At 41.2% G+C, this 17,819-nt stretch overlaps 5 protein-coding genes across 10 annotated transcripts; 3 read left to right on the top strand and 2 right to left on the bottom strand.

Moving 5' to 3' along the window:
* Positions 1 to 1,073: 1,073 nt before the first annotated feature.
* On the bottom strand, positions 1,074 to 3,450 carry LOC108021643 (nuclear transcription factor Y subunit beta). The gene is made up of 3 exons (XM_017090457.4): positions 2,898 to 3,450; positions 2,370 to 2,830; positions 1,074 to 2,008 (listed from the first exon to the last, which is right to left on the bottom strand). Exons 1-3 carry the CDS (start codon positions 2,949 to 2,951, stop codon positions 1,405 to 1,407), a joined length of 1,119 nt encoding a protein of 372 aa, XP_016945946.3. The 5' UTR covers positions 2,952 to 3,450; the 3' UTR covers positions 1,074 to 1,404.
* A 381-nt stretch (positions 3,451 to 3,831) lies between these two features.
* Positions 3,832 to 5,251, top strand: MME1 (Mitochondrial Magnesium Exporter 1). Its single transcript, XM_017072127.4, has 4 exons — positions 3,832 to 4,206; positions 4,283 to 4,715; positions 4,777 to 4,953; positions 5,010 to 5,251. The coding sequence occupies exons 1-4, from the start codon at positions 4,090 to 4,092 to the stop codon at positions 5,180 to 5,182; spliced, it is 900 nt and encodes a 299-aa protein (XP_016927616.3). The 5' UTR covers positions 3,832 to 4,089; the 3' UTR covers positions 5,183 to 5,251.
* Positions 5,252 to 6,256: 1,005 nt separating this feature from the next.
* On the top strand, positions 6,257 to 8,983 carry LOC118877915 (uncharacterized). The gene is made up of 2 exons (XM_070997101.1): positions 6,257 to 7,458; positions 7,518 to 8,983. The coding sequence occupies exons 1-2, from the start codon at positions 6,616 to 6,618 to the stop codon at positions 7,581 to 7,583; spliced, it is 909 nt and encodes a 302-aa protein (XP_070853202.1). The 5' UTR covers positions 6,257 to 6,615; the 3' UTR covers positions 7,584 to 8,983.
* On the bottom strand, positions 8,975 to 11,245 carry Rab30 (RAS oncogene family member Rab30). 4 transcript variants are annotated; one of them, XM_065864352.2, is made up of 2 exons: positions 10,946 to 11,245; positions 8,975 to 10,776 (listed from the first exon to the last, which is right to left on the bottom strand). In XM_065864352.2, the coding sequence occupies exon 2, from the start codon at positions 10,699 to 10,701 to the stop codon at positions 10,021 to 10,023; it is 681 nt and encodes a 226-aa protein (XP_065720424.1). In that variant the 5' UTR covers positions 10,702 to 10,776; positions 10,946 to 11,245; the 3' UTR covers positions 8,975 to 10,020. The 4 variants fall into 4 exon arrangements, with proteins under 4 accessions (XP_065720424.1, XP_016945880.2, XP_016945881.2 ...); XM_017090391.4 differs by having other exon boundaries at positions 10,922 to 11,245; XM_017090392.4 differs by having other exon boundaries at positions 10,911 to 11,245.
* A 618-nt stretch (positions 11,246 to 11,863) lies between these two features.
* Positions 11,864 to 17,466, top strand: Caper (RNA-binding protein 39-like protein Caper). Of its 3 annotated transcripts, none has more exons than XM_017089373.4 (6): positions 11,864 to 12,022; positions 12,087 to 12,201; positions 14,650 to 14,792; positions 15,169 to 15,594; positions 16,031 to 16,568; positions 16,673 to 17,466. In XM_017089373.4, exons 2-6 carry the CDS (start codon positions 12,148 to 12,150, stop codon positions 17,309 to 17,311), a joined length of 1,800 nt encoding a protein of 599 aa, XP_016944862.3. In that variant the 5' UTR covers positions 11,864 to 12,022; positions 12,087 to 12,147; the 3' UTR covers positions 17,312 to 17,466. The 3 variants fall into 3 exon arrangements, with proteins under 3 accessions (XP_016944862.3, XP_016944861.3, XP_065719402.2); XM_017089372.4 differs by having other exon boundaries at positions 11,865 to 12,022; positions 16,028 to 16,568; XM_065863330.2 differs by having other exon boundaries at positions 11,913 to 12,201; positions 16,028 to 16,568.
* The last annotated feature ends 353 nt before the right edge of the window (positions 17,467 to 17,819 follow it).

The raw sequence follows: 17,819 nt of genomic DNA on the forward strand, positions 1-17,819 counted from the left end.
GGTAGAAACACACATGTGTGTCGGTTTGTCATAGCCTCCCGATGTGCGATTATGTTTGTGTTCAGGTTCTAGGGGCTGATAAGAGCGGTTCCAGTGGGATGTTTGTATTTTTTTGTGTACAGACAGAAAATACTGGGTTGTAATCGGGTTCTTTACTATACATATATACGCATTTAGATGATATGAATGATATGTTTAATTTTTAAAGTAAAATCCATAAAATCTCTTTTAAAGAACTTTCAATTTTTTTATTAAAAATGTATTTAAAATTCAGAATTGTCAATATGAACCTTCAATTTCTAACTTTTTTTCTTTCTGTGCACCTTTTTGTTTGTTGTTTTCCAGCAGGCCAATTTTTTAAGTTATGAATAAATAACAAAAACACGATGATAGCCTTTCAGGACCCCAAGAATCAACGATCGCTGGGGGTAAATGCAACTGTAACTCAAATTGCACCGCTTATCACGATTACTTTTTTTTGCAAATGATCATCAGAAAGATCTGGAATTTTTCCTCTTAAGTTATTTTTGTCTTTTACGCGACAAGCCCAGCTTAAGCCTATTTACATATATGTATGTAAATAAAAAGCTTAAAGCTTTTTGTCACCCCTCAGATATTTAATGTTGGAATATACATATGTAGTTCTATAAATTGATACAAATTGGAAAAGGATCTCAGACTTTAAGATTGAAAAGAAAGGATGTTCCTAATTACGGACGAGCGAAGATGTTACCCCTACGAAATATTTTTAAATTGTCAACAAGGTATTGTGATCAGAAACGCACCATTGCGATCGAGGTCGAAAACGAGTCCGAATCAACATCCGCTGATTAATTGGGTATTGAACAGCAGCAGGCAATAAATAAGATCGGATCTGGAGCTCGGTAATTTGAGGGATCATTGTACTCCATAAGCCATAATCATTGAAGGCAGAAAAATAAGCAGAACGAGTCACCGTGAATATGTTTTCATCAGATTCTTAAAATCTACATAATCAGAATTAGAATAAAATTGTATAAAAGTATGTTTAAGTATTTAGCCCCAATTTAGCTAATTTCTTTGCCTGCATCACCTTTTAAAATTACGGTTTTGTTTTATTAGTATGCATTATACAAAATTGTGTGGTGTGAGTTGTAAATTTACAAAATATCTACCATAGTCCGTCATAAAATTTGTTTTACATAGTTGTTGATGCTTGGGTCTAGCCAGTGGATATAGCAACGAATATGCGCCACATTGAACCTGAACTCAATGTTTGGCCACAAAGAATCTCAGAATGAGTCGTGGGTTGTTGTTTTCGGTTGTTTTTTTCTTTTATATATAGAAACATGCATTTGGAATCAATGTACCAAGATGAAAATAAGAAGTTATTGAAATAGACAGGCGCTCCATCGCTGCAGTCTGTTACCGGCGCATTTGAAAGCCAATGGAGCCATTCGGACAAGGACCCTTGGGCAAACGCAGGACTAGGTCGTTGAACGGATGTGGATGTGGCTGGCCAAGCTGCTGCTGATTCTGTTGTTGTTGCTGCGGCGATTGCAGCGACTGTTGACGCAGTAGGGCAGCGGATACCGATCCGCCCACAACAGGTGACCAGCTCTGCTGGGGATTGGGCGACGACTGAGGCGGCGCCTGAGCCTGCATCCCAACTCCTCCCATACCCGATCCTCCGCCACCGTACGGCGGCAGACGTTGGTTGTAATGCGGCTGGATCGAGGGCGACGGCTGCTGTTGCTGCTGCTGTTGCGGATTATGCGGATAGTAATAGTTCAGGCCCGGCTGATTGTGCGGCCCCTGGAAGTAGCTGTTGTAGTTGTTATACATCGGCGACACCTGGGACATCTTCGGTGCCGAACTGGAGCGATGCATTCCCGCTGCTGGATGGCTACCGTTGTTGTTAACGACGTTGTTGTTGCTGCTGGCAGCAGGGGGAGTGGCAGGCGGCGCCGATGACGGTGCAGCTGCACCCGCACTGCTACTGTTTACAGCTGGCGAGCTGGGAGCCGCCCTGAAAATAAATAAATAAACGCCACTTAGATGTTTTGTAACAGATAAGTTACTGCTTGTACAACATAGCCAAATTCTTTAAGCTTTTAGAGTTCTTAAAAATGCTTTTAAAAATAGATGATATTATATGTATATGTTATGACAAATAATTTTCCAGACAAGCTAGTAAAGTAAATAATAATGAAGAGTGATTCACCAATTGCAAATTAATATAGTCATATATACTACATGTTACTATCGCAAACAAAGATGAAAGATGTAGAAACACCCTATTTTATCTGCCCTATGCACATACTGAATTATTAACATTACAACTGAAAGGATTTGGTTTAAGTCACAGTCTTTATGTGCTAAATACTAACGGCTTGTCGTCCTCGGGGTTCTTGGCCGCGCCCAGGATGCGGAGTCTGGCCTCGGCGTACTCCTGTTCGCGCTGCTTGAGCGTTTTGATGGGCTGCTTGGGCCGCATCCCGTTCATGTCCCGTCGCTCCTCCGCCTGGGCGGGCCGTCGCAGGATCTTGACGGTCTGGTTGCTGGTGGGCGTGGCATAGCTGGCCGCATCGTACTCATTGGAGGACTTGTGCAGCACCATCATGACGGGCAGCTGCTGCTGGGCAGACGGATCAACCTCTGCTGGCGGTGGTTGGGGCTTTCGGGCAATGGTGATCTGCCGGGGCAGGGGATTCCCGCTCCCGCCGCCACCGCCACCACCGCTGCTGAGGATTTGTGGGGACTCCTGGAGGCTCTGTGGCCGTTGGAGCAACTTCATCTTGTGGACGGGTGGGTCGCTCGCCTGCAGCTTCGTTTGCAGAGTCATGGAGAGCTGCGAAAAGGGAGGGGGTGTTCGATAAGTTATCTGGAAAGGTTAAAGGACATCAGATGGCACTCACCCCCGCCTCGTCAATTTCCTCCCAGTTGTCTAGCACATCCTCGCCATGGGACATCGTTCAACAAAGCACGTTGCTTGCCTGGTGCTAGAATATGTACTTCGGGTTGCTTTTTCGCTCACTTTCTTCTCTTGCGCCTGCTGCTGCAGCTCGCACTCTTACTAATACATGATTCCTTCGCACTTTTATCAGACATAAGTTATGCGTATGTTGGCAACCACACTATTTTCACGAAATTCGCACCCAAAAACCTACTGAAAAAACAAAAAAAAACAATACGCAACAATTTGGCCTGCTGAATGTCGTTCTTCTTCTTGTTGCTGTTGTTGTTGTTGTTCTCCCTGTCTCTTCTTCTTCTACTGCGTCCGAGGTTTTCTTTCCACAGCAGCTGGGGAAAATGTTTACGCGTTTTTTGGCCACCCTGCACTTGGCCACCCACTTCTGCTAACTATAGTTAACTAATTTCTTTTAACGCTCAAACATGGCTCTTCTCTTCCTTTTTTGTATTAAAAAAGTGTGTGGTCGCTGCCCGCGTTTCGCTGCGATTGTCGATGGTACTGGATATCGAGGTAGTACCGATAACTGGTGTCATCGAACGGAAAATTTAAAATGCGCTTATTTCTTTTCTGCCTTTAATTCATTTACAAATTCATTTATAAATGTTTGTTGGAATAAAAATGTTAGTTTTCAATAGGGTACAATTAAACTATGAAATAACAGCTACGGTAAAGCTTTGTAATTTAAAAAATATTCTTTATCAATCAATGATAACTTAGTAACAACAAAAATTCAAGTTTTAGCCCTCAAAGATAATAAACATTCATTTTTTTTATTCAATTTGTATTAAATTCGTTGTATAAATTTCAACATACTAAAGAATGCCATCGATAACTCTATGTTAATCCGATTTTATGCTATGTTAACATTATATGTGAATCAGCTGTTGCTGCTGTAATTTGGGGAATGCAAATGAAATATTTAGAAATAGAATAGATAAGAGCATCGATTGATCATGGAAGTTGTATTCCCGCGTTATTTGGAAGCACACATCATTATCATATGTCAACAACTGCTCTGCCAGCAGATAAGCCATCGATAGCGCTCCCATGTAAACCAGCGATTTGCAAACACGTGCGCTCTTACGGAGGCTGACGGAATTCTCACATTGTTTACGTAAACAGCTGAAAACCCCGCCATGGAGGAGGTGGAGATCACCCCCGGAGATAAATCCAACCCCGTGAAGTCCTTCATCGCAGGTGGAGTGGGTGGTATGTGCAATGTGCTCGTCGGTTATCCCTTGGACACAATAAAGGTGAGCTATAAAGTTATAGGCTCTTCCTGGACTTCAGAATCATGTTATACATATGTATGTTTCCTCCTTTTACTAGGTTCGCCTTCAAACCATGCCCACCCCCTTTCCCGGACAACCCCCCCGCTACAAGGGAGTTATAGATTGTACTGCCCGAATCTTTCGGCAAGAGGGAATACGCGGATTCTACAGAGGAATATCTGCTCCCCTGGTAGGAGTGACTCCCATCTACGCCGTGGACTTTGCCGTCTATGCGGCGGGCAAAAGATTGTTCCAAACGGACGACCACATAAAGCTCACCTATCCGCAGATCTTCGTCGCCGGAGCCTTGGCCGGAGTTTGTTCCGCCCTCGTCACGGTGCCCAGCGATCGGATAAAGGTCCTCCTTCAGACGCAAACCGTGTCCAGTGGACCACTACTTTATAATGGCACCATGGACACAGCCGCGAAGCTTTATAGGCAGGGTGGGATTAGAAGCCTCTTCAAAGGAACCTGTGCCTGCATTTTAAGAGGTTGGTAACTACCTACATATCTAAAGACTCCTGAATGGTTACTGATCACTTATACCCACAGATTCGCCCACCGGATTTTATTTTGTAACCTATGAGTTCCTGCAGGAACTGGCCAGAAATAAGTCCAAAACAGGACAAATAAGCACAGCATCAACGATTCTGTCTGGCGGAACGGCAGGTATTGTTTTTTGGACTTTGGCCGTGCCCTTCGATGTACTTAAAAGCCGTCTACAGTCAGGTGAGTCATTCAAAAGCGGCTCTATGGGCAATGATCTATAAATGCCTTAATTGCAGCACCTGAGGGCACTTACAAGCACGGCATCAGAAGCGTTTTCAGAAAGCTAATGGCAACAGAAGGTCCCAAAGCTCTATTTCGCGGAATTCTCCCAATTTTACTACGTGCCTTTCCCTCCACAGCCGCAGTTTTCTTCGGCGTGGAGCTAACCAACGATTTGTTGAAGGCTTAGAGTTAGGCCTAAGTATTTGTGTTTAGATGAGGCTGTTTATTTAATTAAATATTGTTATTAAAGTGATAATCTTTGTTATAATTGAACACTGAACCAAAATTGTTTGGAATAACTCGCTGAACTCTTGAAACCAAGAGCTCAAAGATTCTACAACAACGCCTGTGTGCCAAATAATCTGAATATACATAGTTCCACTTAATATCCATACCATACTTTAGACAATAGAAATTCTCAAGTCTTTTTGACTTATCGCGTTTGACTACAGAATTGTACTGAACTAATTCTTATTGGACTCGGGAATAAAGGCCGAGGAGGTAATATTTATTTTTAGTAAAAATTGTTGAATCAAATTAGAGCACCGTCTATCATGAAAGTCGTACTCCCCGGCTGTTTGGGATCATAAAGCGTAATCATGACTCAAGAACCAAATAGTCAGCAGATAACCCATGCACGAGGTTATTTTGTGAACCACCGATCCGCGTTTTTTGGGAAGCTGGCGAAACAAAAGATAGTTTAAATAACGTCATAGAGGAGGTGGAGATCGCCACGGGACATAAATCGAATCCCGTGATCGCGTGGGTGGTATGTGCAATGTGCTCGTCGGGCATCCTTTGGACACAATAAAGGTGATCTAAAAAAGGTAGGGGTCTTTATAGATTGCCAAATTATGTTTCATTATTTTCGAAGCGTTTATTATATTTTAATATGTGCGTTTTCCACCAGCAGCGCATTTTTCTTTAGCGTTAAGCTAACCAATGATATGGTAATCAATTAATTTATCAGAAGGATTCACATTTAAGAGAGTCTTTATTTAAATTAAACTTCTATCATGCTTCATTTAAATACAATTAAAGCAAAGAAGTTAAAAGTAAGTTATCTTTAAAACCAAAACAACAATGAAACAAAATATTTAATATATCATTTATTCATATCATATTTTTTTCAAAATATTATAATCTGAACAATGTAGATAATATGTATAGTTATATATAACTCTACATTTTAAAGTATCTTTATGCGTTAGCTGGGTTTCGATATGTAGTTACATCGATAGGTTTGAAGGCAGAACCGATCGAAAGACTAGAGGGGAATTCACAAGCAAAGTATTGTTATTGCAATTATTTCCAATCAGAACACTATATAAGGGAAAAATAACTAAGATAATAATAAAGTGAACGATAGTGAACTCTGAATATATATATTATATTATACATACTATAAAAGAAGAGAAATTTGGAAAACCCAAGTGAGAGATAAATGAATCATACTAATTTCACAAGCTTGTTTATAATTACTTGGCTTATCAGTGGTATGTCCGGAAGCAAGTAACTGCATTTAATTCTGTGTATTTACTGGTTTATTCACTATATAAGCGCAGTTTGAAGACAGAAAAATCTTCGTTTATAAAATTATATTGTTAAAACTGCTTAAGTATGAGCGCGAAAAGAGAAGTTAGTGCCCCAATCCAGTCGTTAAACATCACTTCATATAATATTAGAGGTCTAGAAGGTAAACAGAACAACAAAGAGTTTATCAAATATCTACGCAACTTTGATGTTTATATCTTACTCGAAACACATACCCTTCCGAATGCCCCAGTCATCGAGGATTTCGAGAAACAGCAGCCCGATTTTGACTTTTTGCATTGGAAGGATGCCACGAAAGTTTTTCGTCGTGGCAGAGGAATCGGTGGGTGTATAATAGGCATTCGGAAATCGCTTAAGGAGTTTGGGATTAGCCACTCAACTGTAGAACCTAATGGTTTTAAGCTGCTACAACTGCGCATGGGTGATAAAAAACTAAATATAGTTCCACTTTACATCCATACTATAGGATGGGATGAAGAATTCGAGCCGGTGAAGAAAGCTTTTGAAAATAAGGAAACCCCCATTGATAATGTCATTGTTATGGGCGATGTAAATATTCGGATAGGTGAAATAAAACAGCCTGTGGAACCCAATCCCTGTGTGGCTAATACAAACGGTCGCCTATCTCATGATAAAAAGAGAAAAAACGGAAGCAAGTTTCTTTCCTTTTGCGCCGATAACAAGCTTCAAATTCTTAATGGTTTGACCCATGGGGACTCGGAGGGAAGTTATACCTACTTCAGTGCGATAGGCAATTCTACCATCGATTTAGCAGCAGTAAGCCACAATCTAATGGCATCCGTGATAGACTTCAAAGTGGATAAGCCAGAAGAGGGGCAAACGCGACATGGATCCGATCATCTACCCATATGCCTGCAAATGGACCTTAGTTTCCTGCGAAACTCTCAAGTAACCAGGGTTTCACCAATACGACGGAAAGCCAGTAATGTTGTACCATTTGATTCCAGCATTGTACTAAGCGATTCGACATTGGACTCGGAAATAAAGGCAGAGGAAGTAATTATTGCTCTTAGGCACGGCTCTTGGCCAAAGTTTTCAAAATACGCCTTAAAAGATATTATTGGGACAATAACCCTACGCTGCAATGATCTTTTCAACGAATTAAAAGAAAAACAAATCGTGGTCTTGAATCTCTTATCAACATCAGAACTTTTAATCAATATACTAAAGATAAGGCTGACAAAATGGTGCAAAAAAAACAAAATCTTGAGTAACTCTCAGATTCGTTTTTCAGGAAAATCCTCTAAGAAAGATTTTGTTTATAATTTAAGTACCATGGCCAACATGAAGTTAGCTGAAAAGGGAACGAAAGTTTACTCGTATTTCGTTCATTTTGAATCAATATCTTCAGAAATGCTTAGAACACTTTTATGGCCCAAACTTCAAAAACTTGGAGTATCGTCAAAAATAATCAGATTCTTAAGATTTATATACGAACAGAGGGAGTACCGAGACCAACTCCTTGGTTATTTTCAATGGGGCCGTGGGGACCTATCAGCATTAATATTTTCCCTATATCTAAACGATCTTCCCGATGAGTTAAAAGATGGAATCCATATCGATGATCGCCAAATAAGCACCCTAATGTATGCTGATAAAATGGCAATTCTTTCTGATAGTGTTTCCGGTCTTCAAGATATGATCAACCAGCTGGAAAACTACTGCAACAAATGGGGCTTTGTGGTGGACATGAAGAAGTCTGAAGTGATGGTTTTTAGGCGAGGCGCCCGATTATCTGCAGTTGAGAAATGGAATATTAAAGGACAGGAGATCAAAACGACGTCTAATGCTTTATTTCTGGATTTCGAATTTACCCCGTTGCTCTCAAGCACACAACAAGTAAGAAATATGATTTCAAACGCCAAAAGTCGCCTTGAGGATTTCAGTAGCAAATCAGAACCTTGGACACGGTTAATGGAACTTTATATGGCTGAAGTTTGGGGATGTAAGAAATTTAAGGAGATCGACAATCTGCAAGCGTCTTTTTTGAGGAAAACAAAAAGCAATTGTACTAACCTTAATTCTCTCGCCCTCGGTCTTCATCTAAGTTACATTGGAAAGCTTTATTTTTCCCACAACGAAAATTCCCTGGCGGCATTTCTAACTCGCAAGGTAATGGAGAAAAATATTTTGTGGGCAGAACAGCTGAATGAAATTTGTGGCCCTTTAAAATTGAAGTGGAGGAGTTGTCTGAACTCTGAACTGGAGTGGAGCGATTTTTGCTTAAATCTACTCAGTCGCCTTGAAAACCCCTGAATATCGAAAGGACACGGTCACAACGAATTTAAAAATGGAGCTTTTCAACATTGTTTTTAATTTTACATGTTAATATTTTTTTACTTTTTATATTATAACATTTGGATCTTCCTATGTGGTGATATTATTAATTAAAGAACACTTGATAATTAGTTTATTTATTTATTTATTATTTAGTTTTCTGGTCTATCCATACACTTTCTACTTCTTAATTTTTGGAATGTCATGAAATTACCTTAAACACTATTACGAGTACCGTTTAAAAATTGCATTACAAATGATTGCACATTAATCATAAAAATATTTAAAAATAATTGCTAATAAATATGCATAATTTGTATATGTATACAAAAAATTCAATGTATAAAATATGCAATACTTCTTAGGAAACAATTAAAATAAACAGAATTCTGTGCATAGCATTATTGATATCATAAATTCTCGCAGCATTGGCTGTGATTGTGATGCTCACTTGGTAAACGATCCACAATTGGATCAATACGGTAATATAATACTAATCAATAAAATTAGGCGCTTAAAAACACCTCCAACGGAGTTCTTGTAACACAAATATTTAGCATCCTTAGTCATTGACAGCTAGTTTTGGAGTAGATATTAATCGTGATAATTGGGACACTAAACAATTGGGGTTAACTAAAAGAATTGTAGGTATATCAATAAATTGTTAGTATCATTTTAGTTTGGCTTTATAAATATTAGGAAACAAAATACTTTGAATTGGGAGAGCTTTTTGTTTGACTATAAGAAAACAATACGTTGTAAAAGATCAAACGAATATCACGATTAGTGTTTATCTATTTATAGATTAGCTGCCCAGTTTCCAGTTTCGATTGCACAGGTTAGAAGTGAATCTTAACGTTGATTTTTGGTTAACTTAAATAATTTGGGCTATTTGTTATTAGTTAAATTCTTTTAGATATAGTTTTAAATACTTTTTCTGTAAAAGTAATCGGAAATAAAGTTATTTATCAAGATAAGGTATTAAATCATCAACATGAGGTATATTCACCTCAGATGTAATCTTAATCGTGATAATCGGTAATCAAGGTCGTTTGACAAATGAAAAATAAGTGTTAGAATAGAGGAGCTTGATGGTAAAAAATCAATGAAATATCACGATTAGTCCTTAACTATTTATAGAGTAGCTGCTCAGTTTCCAGTCCAGTTTGCAGCTCAACCCACTTGACTAGAGTTGGAGCCGCTGCCGCCGCCACTGGCGAGTCCGCCGCAACAATTGCTCTGCGCTGCCTTGGCACTGAAGCTCCCCAGCCCGATGGAGCTGCCCTCCGACTGGCGCTGGGCGGCCGCCGCCGCAGCCGAACCACTGCCATCCTTGCTCCTGGCCTGTCCAATCAATTCGGCGGCTATCTCGTAGAACAGCCGCTCCACGTTCTCCGCCTCCTTGGCGGACGTCTCCAGGAAGTACATATCGTGCTGTTTGGCAAACTCCTCTCCAATCTGGGTGGGTATCTCGCGGTCATCCCGGTCCGTCTTGTTCCCCACCAGAATCTTGAGCACCTTGGAGTTCGCATACTCCTGAATCTCGCGCAGCCAATCGGGCAGGCAGTCGAACGTGGGTTGGCAGCTAATGTCGTAGACGAGGATCAGAGCGTGGGCTGATCGATAGTAGCTCTGCGTGATGGAGCGGAAACGCTCCTGGCCGGCAGTGTCCCAGATCTGCAGCTTGATCTTCTCGCCCTCCACCTCCACCGTCTTGATCATGAAGTCCACGCCGATGGTGGCTCCCTGCCCAGGCGGAAACAGGCCCTGGGTGAAGCGGCGCACCAGGCAGGTCTTGCCCACGCCCGCATTGCCCACCAGGACGATTTTGAACAGGAACTTGTAGTCCTCCATTGGGGCTAGTGCCGCAATGGGTTGGTTTTTGGGGTTACTGGGTTGGGGTGGTGTGCGTGTGTGTATGTGCGCGCTCTGCAAACGTAGACGAAAGTTAGTCGGAGTTTAGACACACCTAGTCAGCGACGCGTAACGATTATTTGGCGATGGGGTGGTGGTGGCTCGTTGGATCGGCTTACGCCATCCTCGTCGAAGACTACGCCTCTCACCTGTGGCTCACCTGGGGCTACCTTTGTCGTTCTACCTGGTCAGCAGGTTGGGTGGTTCTAACGACGGCTGGCCTTGTTTTTTTTTGGGTATTTGGCTAAAAGCTGATGACTCAACAGCAACTGCAGGTGCTTATTTCTCGCTTCTCACTGCGAGTCGGCTGTGAATCCATTCAGAAGGTTTGCGCCAGGTTCACTGTATCCAGGGAATTGCAATCAACTGGTTGCGCTTGCATGCTGGCGCATTAATTTGCCAGACTTCGACTTCTTCTTGCGTATGTTTACCAACAGAATTTTGCTGCTTTTCGATGTGATGGTATCTGTGTTGCCCGATCAGCACTTTTCCCGCCATATTCAGCTCTGTTTCAGTCAGCTTGATTTCTGGCTTTTTTGAATTAGTAATCGACCATTGTTCAGCTTTTAAATTTATTAATTTAAATATTTTAAATTTGTAATCAGATTTGTAATCGTCTATTGTTCAGCATTTAGATTTATAAATATTTTATACATAACGTTACTATCTGTTTCTTAAAAAAAATAGCAAACACCTCAAATCTCTACAAAATGCTAACCAAAAGTCATCAATAATAAAACGTTATCAAACTTTTCTATTGTCACCAAACGCAGGATCAAGGTACATGCATTTTGAGAGATATGTTAAAAACTCATACTCATGTGATTAACATTTTTCGCCTGACGATCCTCAAGCCCTCTTCCATTTCTTTTATACATATATTTATTTTCTTTCAACAAAGAAATAAAGTATCCGGTCTGAACAGACCTTGTTACTTTATCGATAACAATGTCGCTGTAGGGTGGATTGGAGACTTATGTCGCTGGCACCCTATCGATAAGTGGCTATGTGGCTCTTACGTGACAGCGGCGCAAGAAATATCGATAATAGCGATATATATGGAGAAAAATATCAAGAAGTAGCGATAATAGCGATATATCTGGTGAAAAAATATATCACGATTTAAATATTTACTTTTATTCCAAAAATATCGATAAACTGACATCGAAGCCGAAAACAAGCAGCCACGCTATAGAGGAAAATCTGGTGGAAAATTCATAAAATCGTACACTAACAAGCGCAAAAGTCAGAAAAGGAGTTCGTAAGTGGTTCTGCGAATTGCGCTGTGCGTCACCACCACATTTTGATTTCTCCAAACGTGCCAGACACCGAGCAGGGGACTTTTTTCACGGAGCACCCCGGATAGAACCACAGAAATTTTCTAACATGGCCGAGGACTTTGATGTGGAGGCGATGCTCGAGGCGCCGTATCAGAAAAACGTAAGTTTCGACTGCCGCATATCAGGCGTTAGTCGTTTAAATTAAGCCCCACTGGTTTAAGTGCCAACCAAATGCGATTATTTTGCTGCGAAAACAAAATGAAAAACAGTTACTTCACATGTATGTTTGTATACTTCTTTTCCCCACATAGACACCCACAGGCGCGCTGTGTACGAACGTGCATTTTTGTGTTTGTATGTAAGTCGTCGTCTCGGGCACACACACACACACATGTGCACTCGATGCATACTAAGTGGTCTTAAATCGATTTTTAACCTAATTTTGTTGATAAATAAAAACCGGCACACGAAACAGTGCACTGCGTGCTGATTTTCGTAATTTTTTTTTGTTTTCTATAGACTTCATACATGACTGCCCGTGCATACAGAAAATAATTTCGCCAACGAGAATCTGTCTGTGTGTGGGTTTGTGTTGTTCATCTTCCGCCTCGGCATTTGAAACAGTCGTGTCCATTGCAGTGGGTACAGTGGGGTGCAAAATATTTGGCAGGGCTGCAAGGGCAACTAAAAACGACGTAACAAGTGTCTGGAAACAGTACACATTTAATTTTAACCAAGTCATGGCTCTCTAAAGTTATATCATTTGCAAAAAAATATCTTGTTTAACCCATTTAATGCAAAAACGAAAATCAACGATATTACGTCTACTATTTACTACCTTTCTATACCATATTTCTCATTAACTTGGACTTTTATTTTTTTGACTGATTGAAACGTACTTTTAGTACTTACTATGGCTCGTCATTTTCTTATCTGATCTAGAAAGGTCGTTTAAAAACCTTGTCAATCTTATTTAGGATCTTTGTAAACCTAGATGAAGTTGCTCATCTGTTATCATAATTAAATCTGTAAATATATGTCTACTTTTATTTGGTTAAACAGTTTTCTTAGTTATTACTGCAGTAGTGTGTGAATTTAAGTCATACATTCTCTATAAAAATGCAATTAATAATCTCCAGAAATAACTTATATTTTTCGTCCGATAGTGTCCAGCTCTTCCATAAAGAAAATTAACTTAGTTTTGTACAGTTTATCAAACACACTTGAATCCATCTTGAATGCAATCTCAAAAGTATGGAATTACATTACTGAAGTCCCTCTCGCCCCGAACCAACAAATCTTGAGTTTAATGCTCTTATTTCTTCCTATCTGCTGTCTCACTAAGAACAACCAAAAATTACCCACACACAATCACCATTAAAAAATTACAAACCGAACCAAAATGCTAGAATAATTCTTAAGGGTGAAATGTCTTTGCAGAGAATCGAATAAGCTCAATATTGTTGCTAGAGATTGTTTTGGTCATTCTAAACACAAAAAGCTGGAGACCATTTGGTAAGTTTTGAATGTGCCAGAAGCTGCGAAAAAACCAATTACAAAATTACAAAACAATAAAAAAAAAAACCAAAACATATCTAGGCATTTTGTATTCAATATGATTTGTTTATGTTTGAGTTTTTTTGAACACAATCCAATTGAAATTCGTTACCTTACTGCTCTATGTAAACCAATGAAACTGAACGTGCACTAAATTTCAGATATACTCCTCCTAACTTGTCTGGGGCAGCAGGCAGCACTACTACTACTCTCACTCACAGTCAGACAAGAAAGAAAGTATCGCTCAAATTACAAATTACAGATTTACCATAAACAGTAATCGAAAAAATAAGCAATAATGACCAACACAAAAGCCCAAAAAGCTAAGCCAAAACCAAATCTATTTGAACAAACAAAAAGTAATAAGCAATTCTTAAACTATAGCACTACAATCTTACTTATATAATGTCTATGTCCTATATATATATAGACGACGTCTTTTTGAGAACCAATCAACCAGTCCACTCCACTAGCCAGCGCTAAACATTCCCCCAAAACTGAACTGATTGAGAATGAGAATGAGCATGAGAAATTTGCCCATGTGGAGACAACATTTCTCGCCGTCGTGAACCATCTGTGTGTGTGCCATATATGATATATTTACCGAAACTACGTATAAGCAATATCTATACCTATTATCCTTATTACTACCTTGCTAAAAATTGGCAATGATCCCCAAATGATCATTGTTGACTTAAGCATTTCTACTTTATATACTTGCAGATGCCAAAAATTTAACTAATTTACTTTGATTTGCTTTCTCTTATTCAAAAAAAAAAAATATTTACGAAACTGAAAAATAATATATCATAACAAACTCAAATGATATAATCGAAAATCAACCAACATCTCAACAACGACAACAACGTAACGAACTATCAACACCCGTTATGTGTTCCCACCCACCAAAAAACAAAAAACTGAAACCGATCGACAAAAAAATAATCCACTTATCTGTATCTACATTATTGCTTGCGCCCGACCCAACCCATCCTCCCTGTCCACTCCCACACCCAATCCACAAAAACAAACAAAACACCTATCTGTGTAGAATGTCAGTGCGGGCAGCGGTGGACGTGGTGGACGCAGGCGCAGCGGCAGCAGTCCCGGCGGCGGAGGTCACGACGACGACTTCACCGAGAATGGTCCAAGGAATGGAGGAAGCTCACACAATAAAAAAAGCAAACGGTCCCGGTAAGTGAAAACAACTATTTAAGGATCCTAACATTTTACCCCTAAGATATGGCAAACTAGGAACAATCTGTACTAACCACAACTAGAAAGAAATGTAAACATAGATTAATATATTCTTGGCTAGTTGATTTCCGAACTGAGTGGTTTGTCCACAACATAGACTACCATATTTAGAGTCGAATTTCTATTCTTCCTAAAACCATTTTAATCATTATCAGGTTGCCACAGAAGACTAGATTTTTTAAACCACTAAATAAGGTATATAAATGTATTAACAAAATACATAATTACTATTCTACTACTTATATTTCTATCTGGCTTATAGTGTTCGTACTGATACTCCATCTAACTCACACCCACTTTTTCACTTTCGCAGAAGCAGAAGCGGCTCACGGGATGCCAAATCCCGTCGAGATCGCGGCAGTGAACGCAGCAATCAAAGGGACAAGGATAAAGAACGCGACCGACACCGCGAAGGAGCCGACCGGGATCGACGCAGAGAAGGCGGTGGTGATCGAGATCGGGAGCGGGATCGCGAACGTGAACGCGACAGGACTCGTCGCAGTCGATCGAGGGAAGAGCGTGGCGGAGGAGTCGATGATCGTCGCATTCGCCATGGTGGCGGCGATCGTGACAGGGACCGACGCTCACGGGATCGACGTGGCGGCAGCAGCACCAAGCCCATGCTGCCGGATCGATCCCGGGATAAACGCCGTCGCAGTCGCTCCCGCGAACAGCAGCGCAAACGGCTGAGTCCGATCCGTGAACGCAAGCGCAGTCATTCCCGCTCAAAGGACAGGAAGTGAGTTGAGATCATATGCAACAAAGTTCTGGTCTTTCTATTTATTTATTACCCTCTCTTAATAATTGTAATTCCGTCATTAACAATCAGCTTAAAATTAATGGTATTTAAAGAAAGTCATTTTAACTATTAAGTGATTTTAAGCACTTCATACTATTTAAATAGTAAAATGTTCTCGATTAACTTCGTAAATTTCACCCCCTTATATATACTTATATAAAGAGAAATTTGGTTTTCATTATCTTAATCCCTTTAAAGCGCATAAATTTAAATACCCATTTAAAGTGATAAACATAAGGATACGTAGAATTAATTTAAACATTCTGTCGATAGAGATTTTATTTGGATTTAAAAAGCTGTTTAGATAAGATGAAGTCTTCGCCTTTCCTGGTTCTATTTTTAATTAATTAATGTTTTCTTTTGCTAACTATAGCAGCCGTCGTCGAGGAACCCACTCGCCCCGTCGTCGCTCGCCAGCGAATGGAGCTAGCGACCGAACCCCGCCCACCGAGCTGAGTCCCGAGGAGCGGGACGCCCGCACCGTCTTCTGCATCCAGCTGTCGCAACGAGTGCGTGCTCGTGATTTGGAGGAGTTCTTCTCCAGCGTGGGAAAGGTGCGCGACGTGCGCCTGATCACGTGCAACAAGACAAAGCGCTTCAAGGGCATCGCATACATCGAGTTCGAGGATCCGGAGTCCGTGGCCCTGGCTCTGGGCCTTTCCGGCCAGCGGTTGCTCGGCGTGCCCATTATGGTGCAGCACACGCAGGCTGAAAAGAATCGACTCCAGAATGCGGCCCCCGCATTCCAGCCGAAGAGTCACACGGGTCCCATGCGCCTCTACGTGGGATCACTGCACTTCAACATTACCGAAGACATGCTGAGGGGCATATTTGAGCCTTTCGGAAAGATTGATGCCATTCAATTGATCATGGACACGGAGACGGGTCGTTCCAAGGGATACGGGTTTATAACGGTGGGTTTCTGGTTCTTTTTCGCTACGCACTTAGGCATTTTGGGTGTCCTTTATGCTTTTAAGATTAATTTGTACCGAATTAATGGGAATTATCTTTTCCACAGTACCACAATGCTGACGATGCCAAAAAGGCTTTGGAACAATTGAACGGCTTCGAACTGGCCGGCCGCCTCATGAAAGTGGGCAATGTGACGGAGCGACTGGACATGAACACCACCTCGCTGGACACGGACGAGATGGATCGCACAGGCATCGATCTGGGCGCCACAGGCCGCCTGCAACTGATGTTCAAGCTGGCGGAGGGAGCCGGTCTGGCTGTGCCCCAGGCGGCGGCCAATGCTCTGCTGGCCACTGCTCCTCAACCGGCGCCGTTGCAGCAACAGGAGGCGGCTCCGTCGATAGCCACGCAGTGCTTCGTACTGTCGAATATGTTTGATCCACGCACGGAAACGAACCCCACCTGGGACGTGGAGATCCGCGACGATGTGCTCGAGGAGTGCGCCAAGCACGGCGGGGTGCTGCACATCCACGTGGACACCGCCTCGCCCACGGGCACCGTCTACGTGAAGTGTCCGGGAACAACGACTGCTGTGCTGGCGGTGAACGCCCTGCACGGACGCTGGTTTGCCGGACGAGTGATCACGGCGGCCTATGTGCCCGTGATCAACTACCACTCCATGTTTCCGGACTCCATCAACGCCGTCGATCTGGTGGCGCTCACGCGCAAGAACACCGATGATTAGGGAGGATCTGCGGACACAAATATTGTTAATATTCGTTATGATAACTAATTTTTGGTCAAAACATTTTCAATTTTTTTAAAAGACTTTCGACGCAAGCTGAAAATTAGGGGCACATATTAAAATACATTTATAAATATATATGGATTGAAAAATTACTTTAAAGTTTACACTCTTCGCCTTGAACTAAATATTTCCGTGAACTAATATTATGTTGTAGACCGCCTGAAATGCTGCAAGATCGAGTTATTGATGGAATGTAACCTAGTTTTTAGTGCTTAATTTGTAGTTCGCTAGTTTGACCGCCAAATATGTGAGGACACTGATTGGCCTATCGATATTTGGCTTGCTCGTACCTTGATTTTAAAACATTGGATATTGTAAAATTCCCCACATTTTATTAAGACAGCCTAGTTTTACTAAACAAATATTTTGTAGAAAAACAATGCTAATCAAAAATAAAACACAAAATCGGAAAAGTATTGGGTTTCAAGCGGCGATAACGATTGGC

The sequence above is a fragment of the Drosophila suzukii genome, chromosome 2L (genome assembly GCF_043229965.1).
Source record: "Drosophila suzukii chromosome 2L, CBGP_Dsuzu_IsoJpt1.0, whole genome shotgun sequence".
Classification (NCBI taxonomy): Eukaryota; Metazoa; Arthropoda; class Insecta; order Diptera; family Drosophilidae; genus Drosophila; species Drosophila suzukii.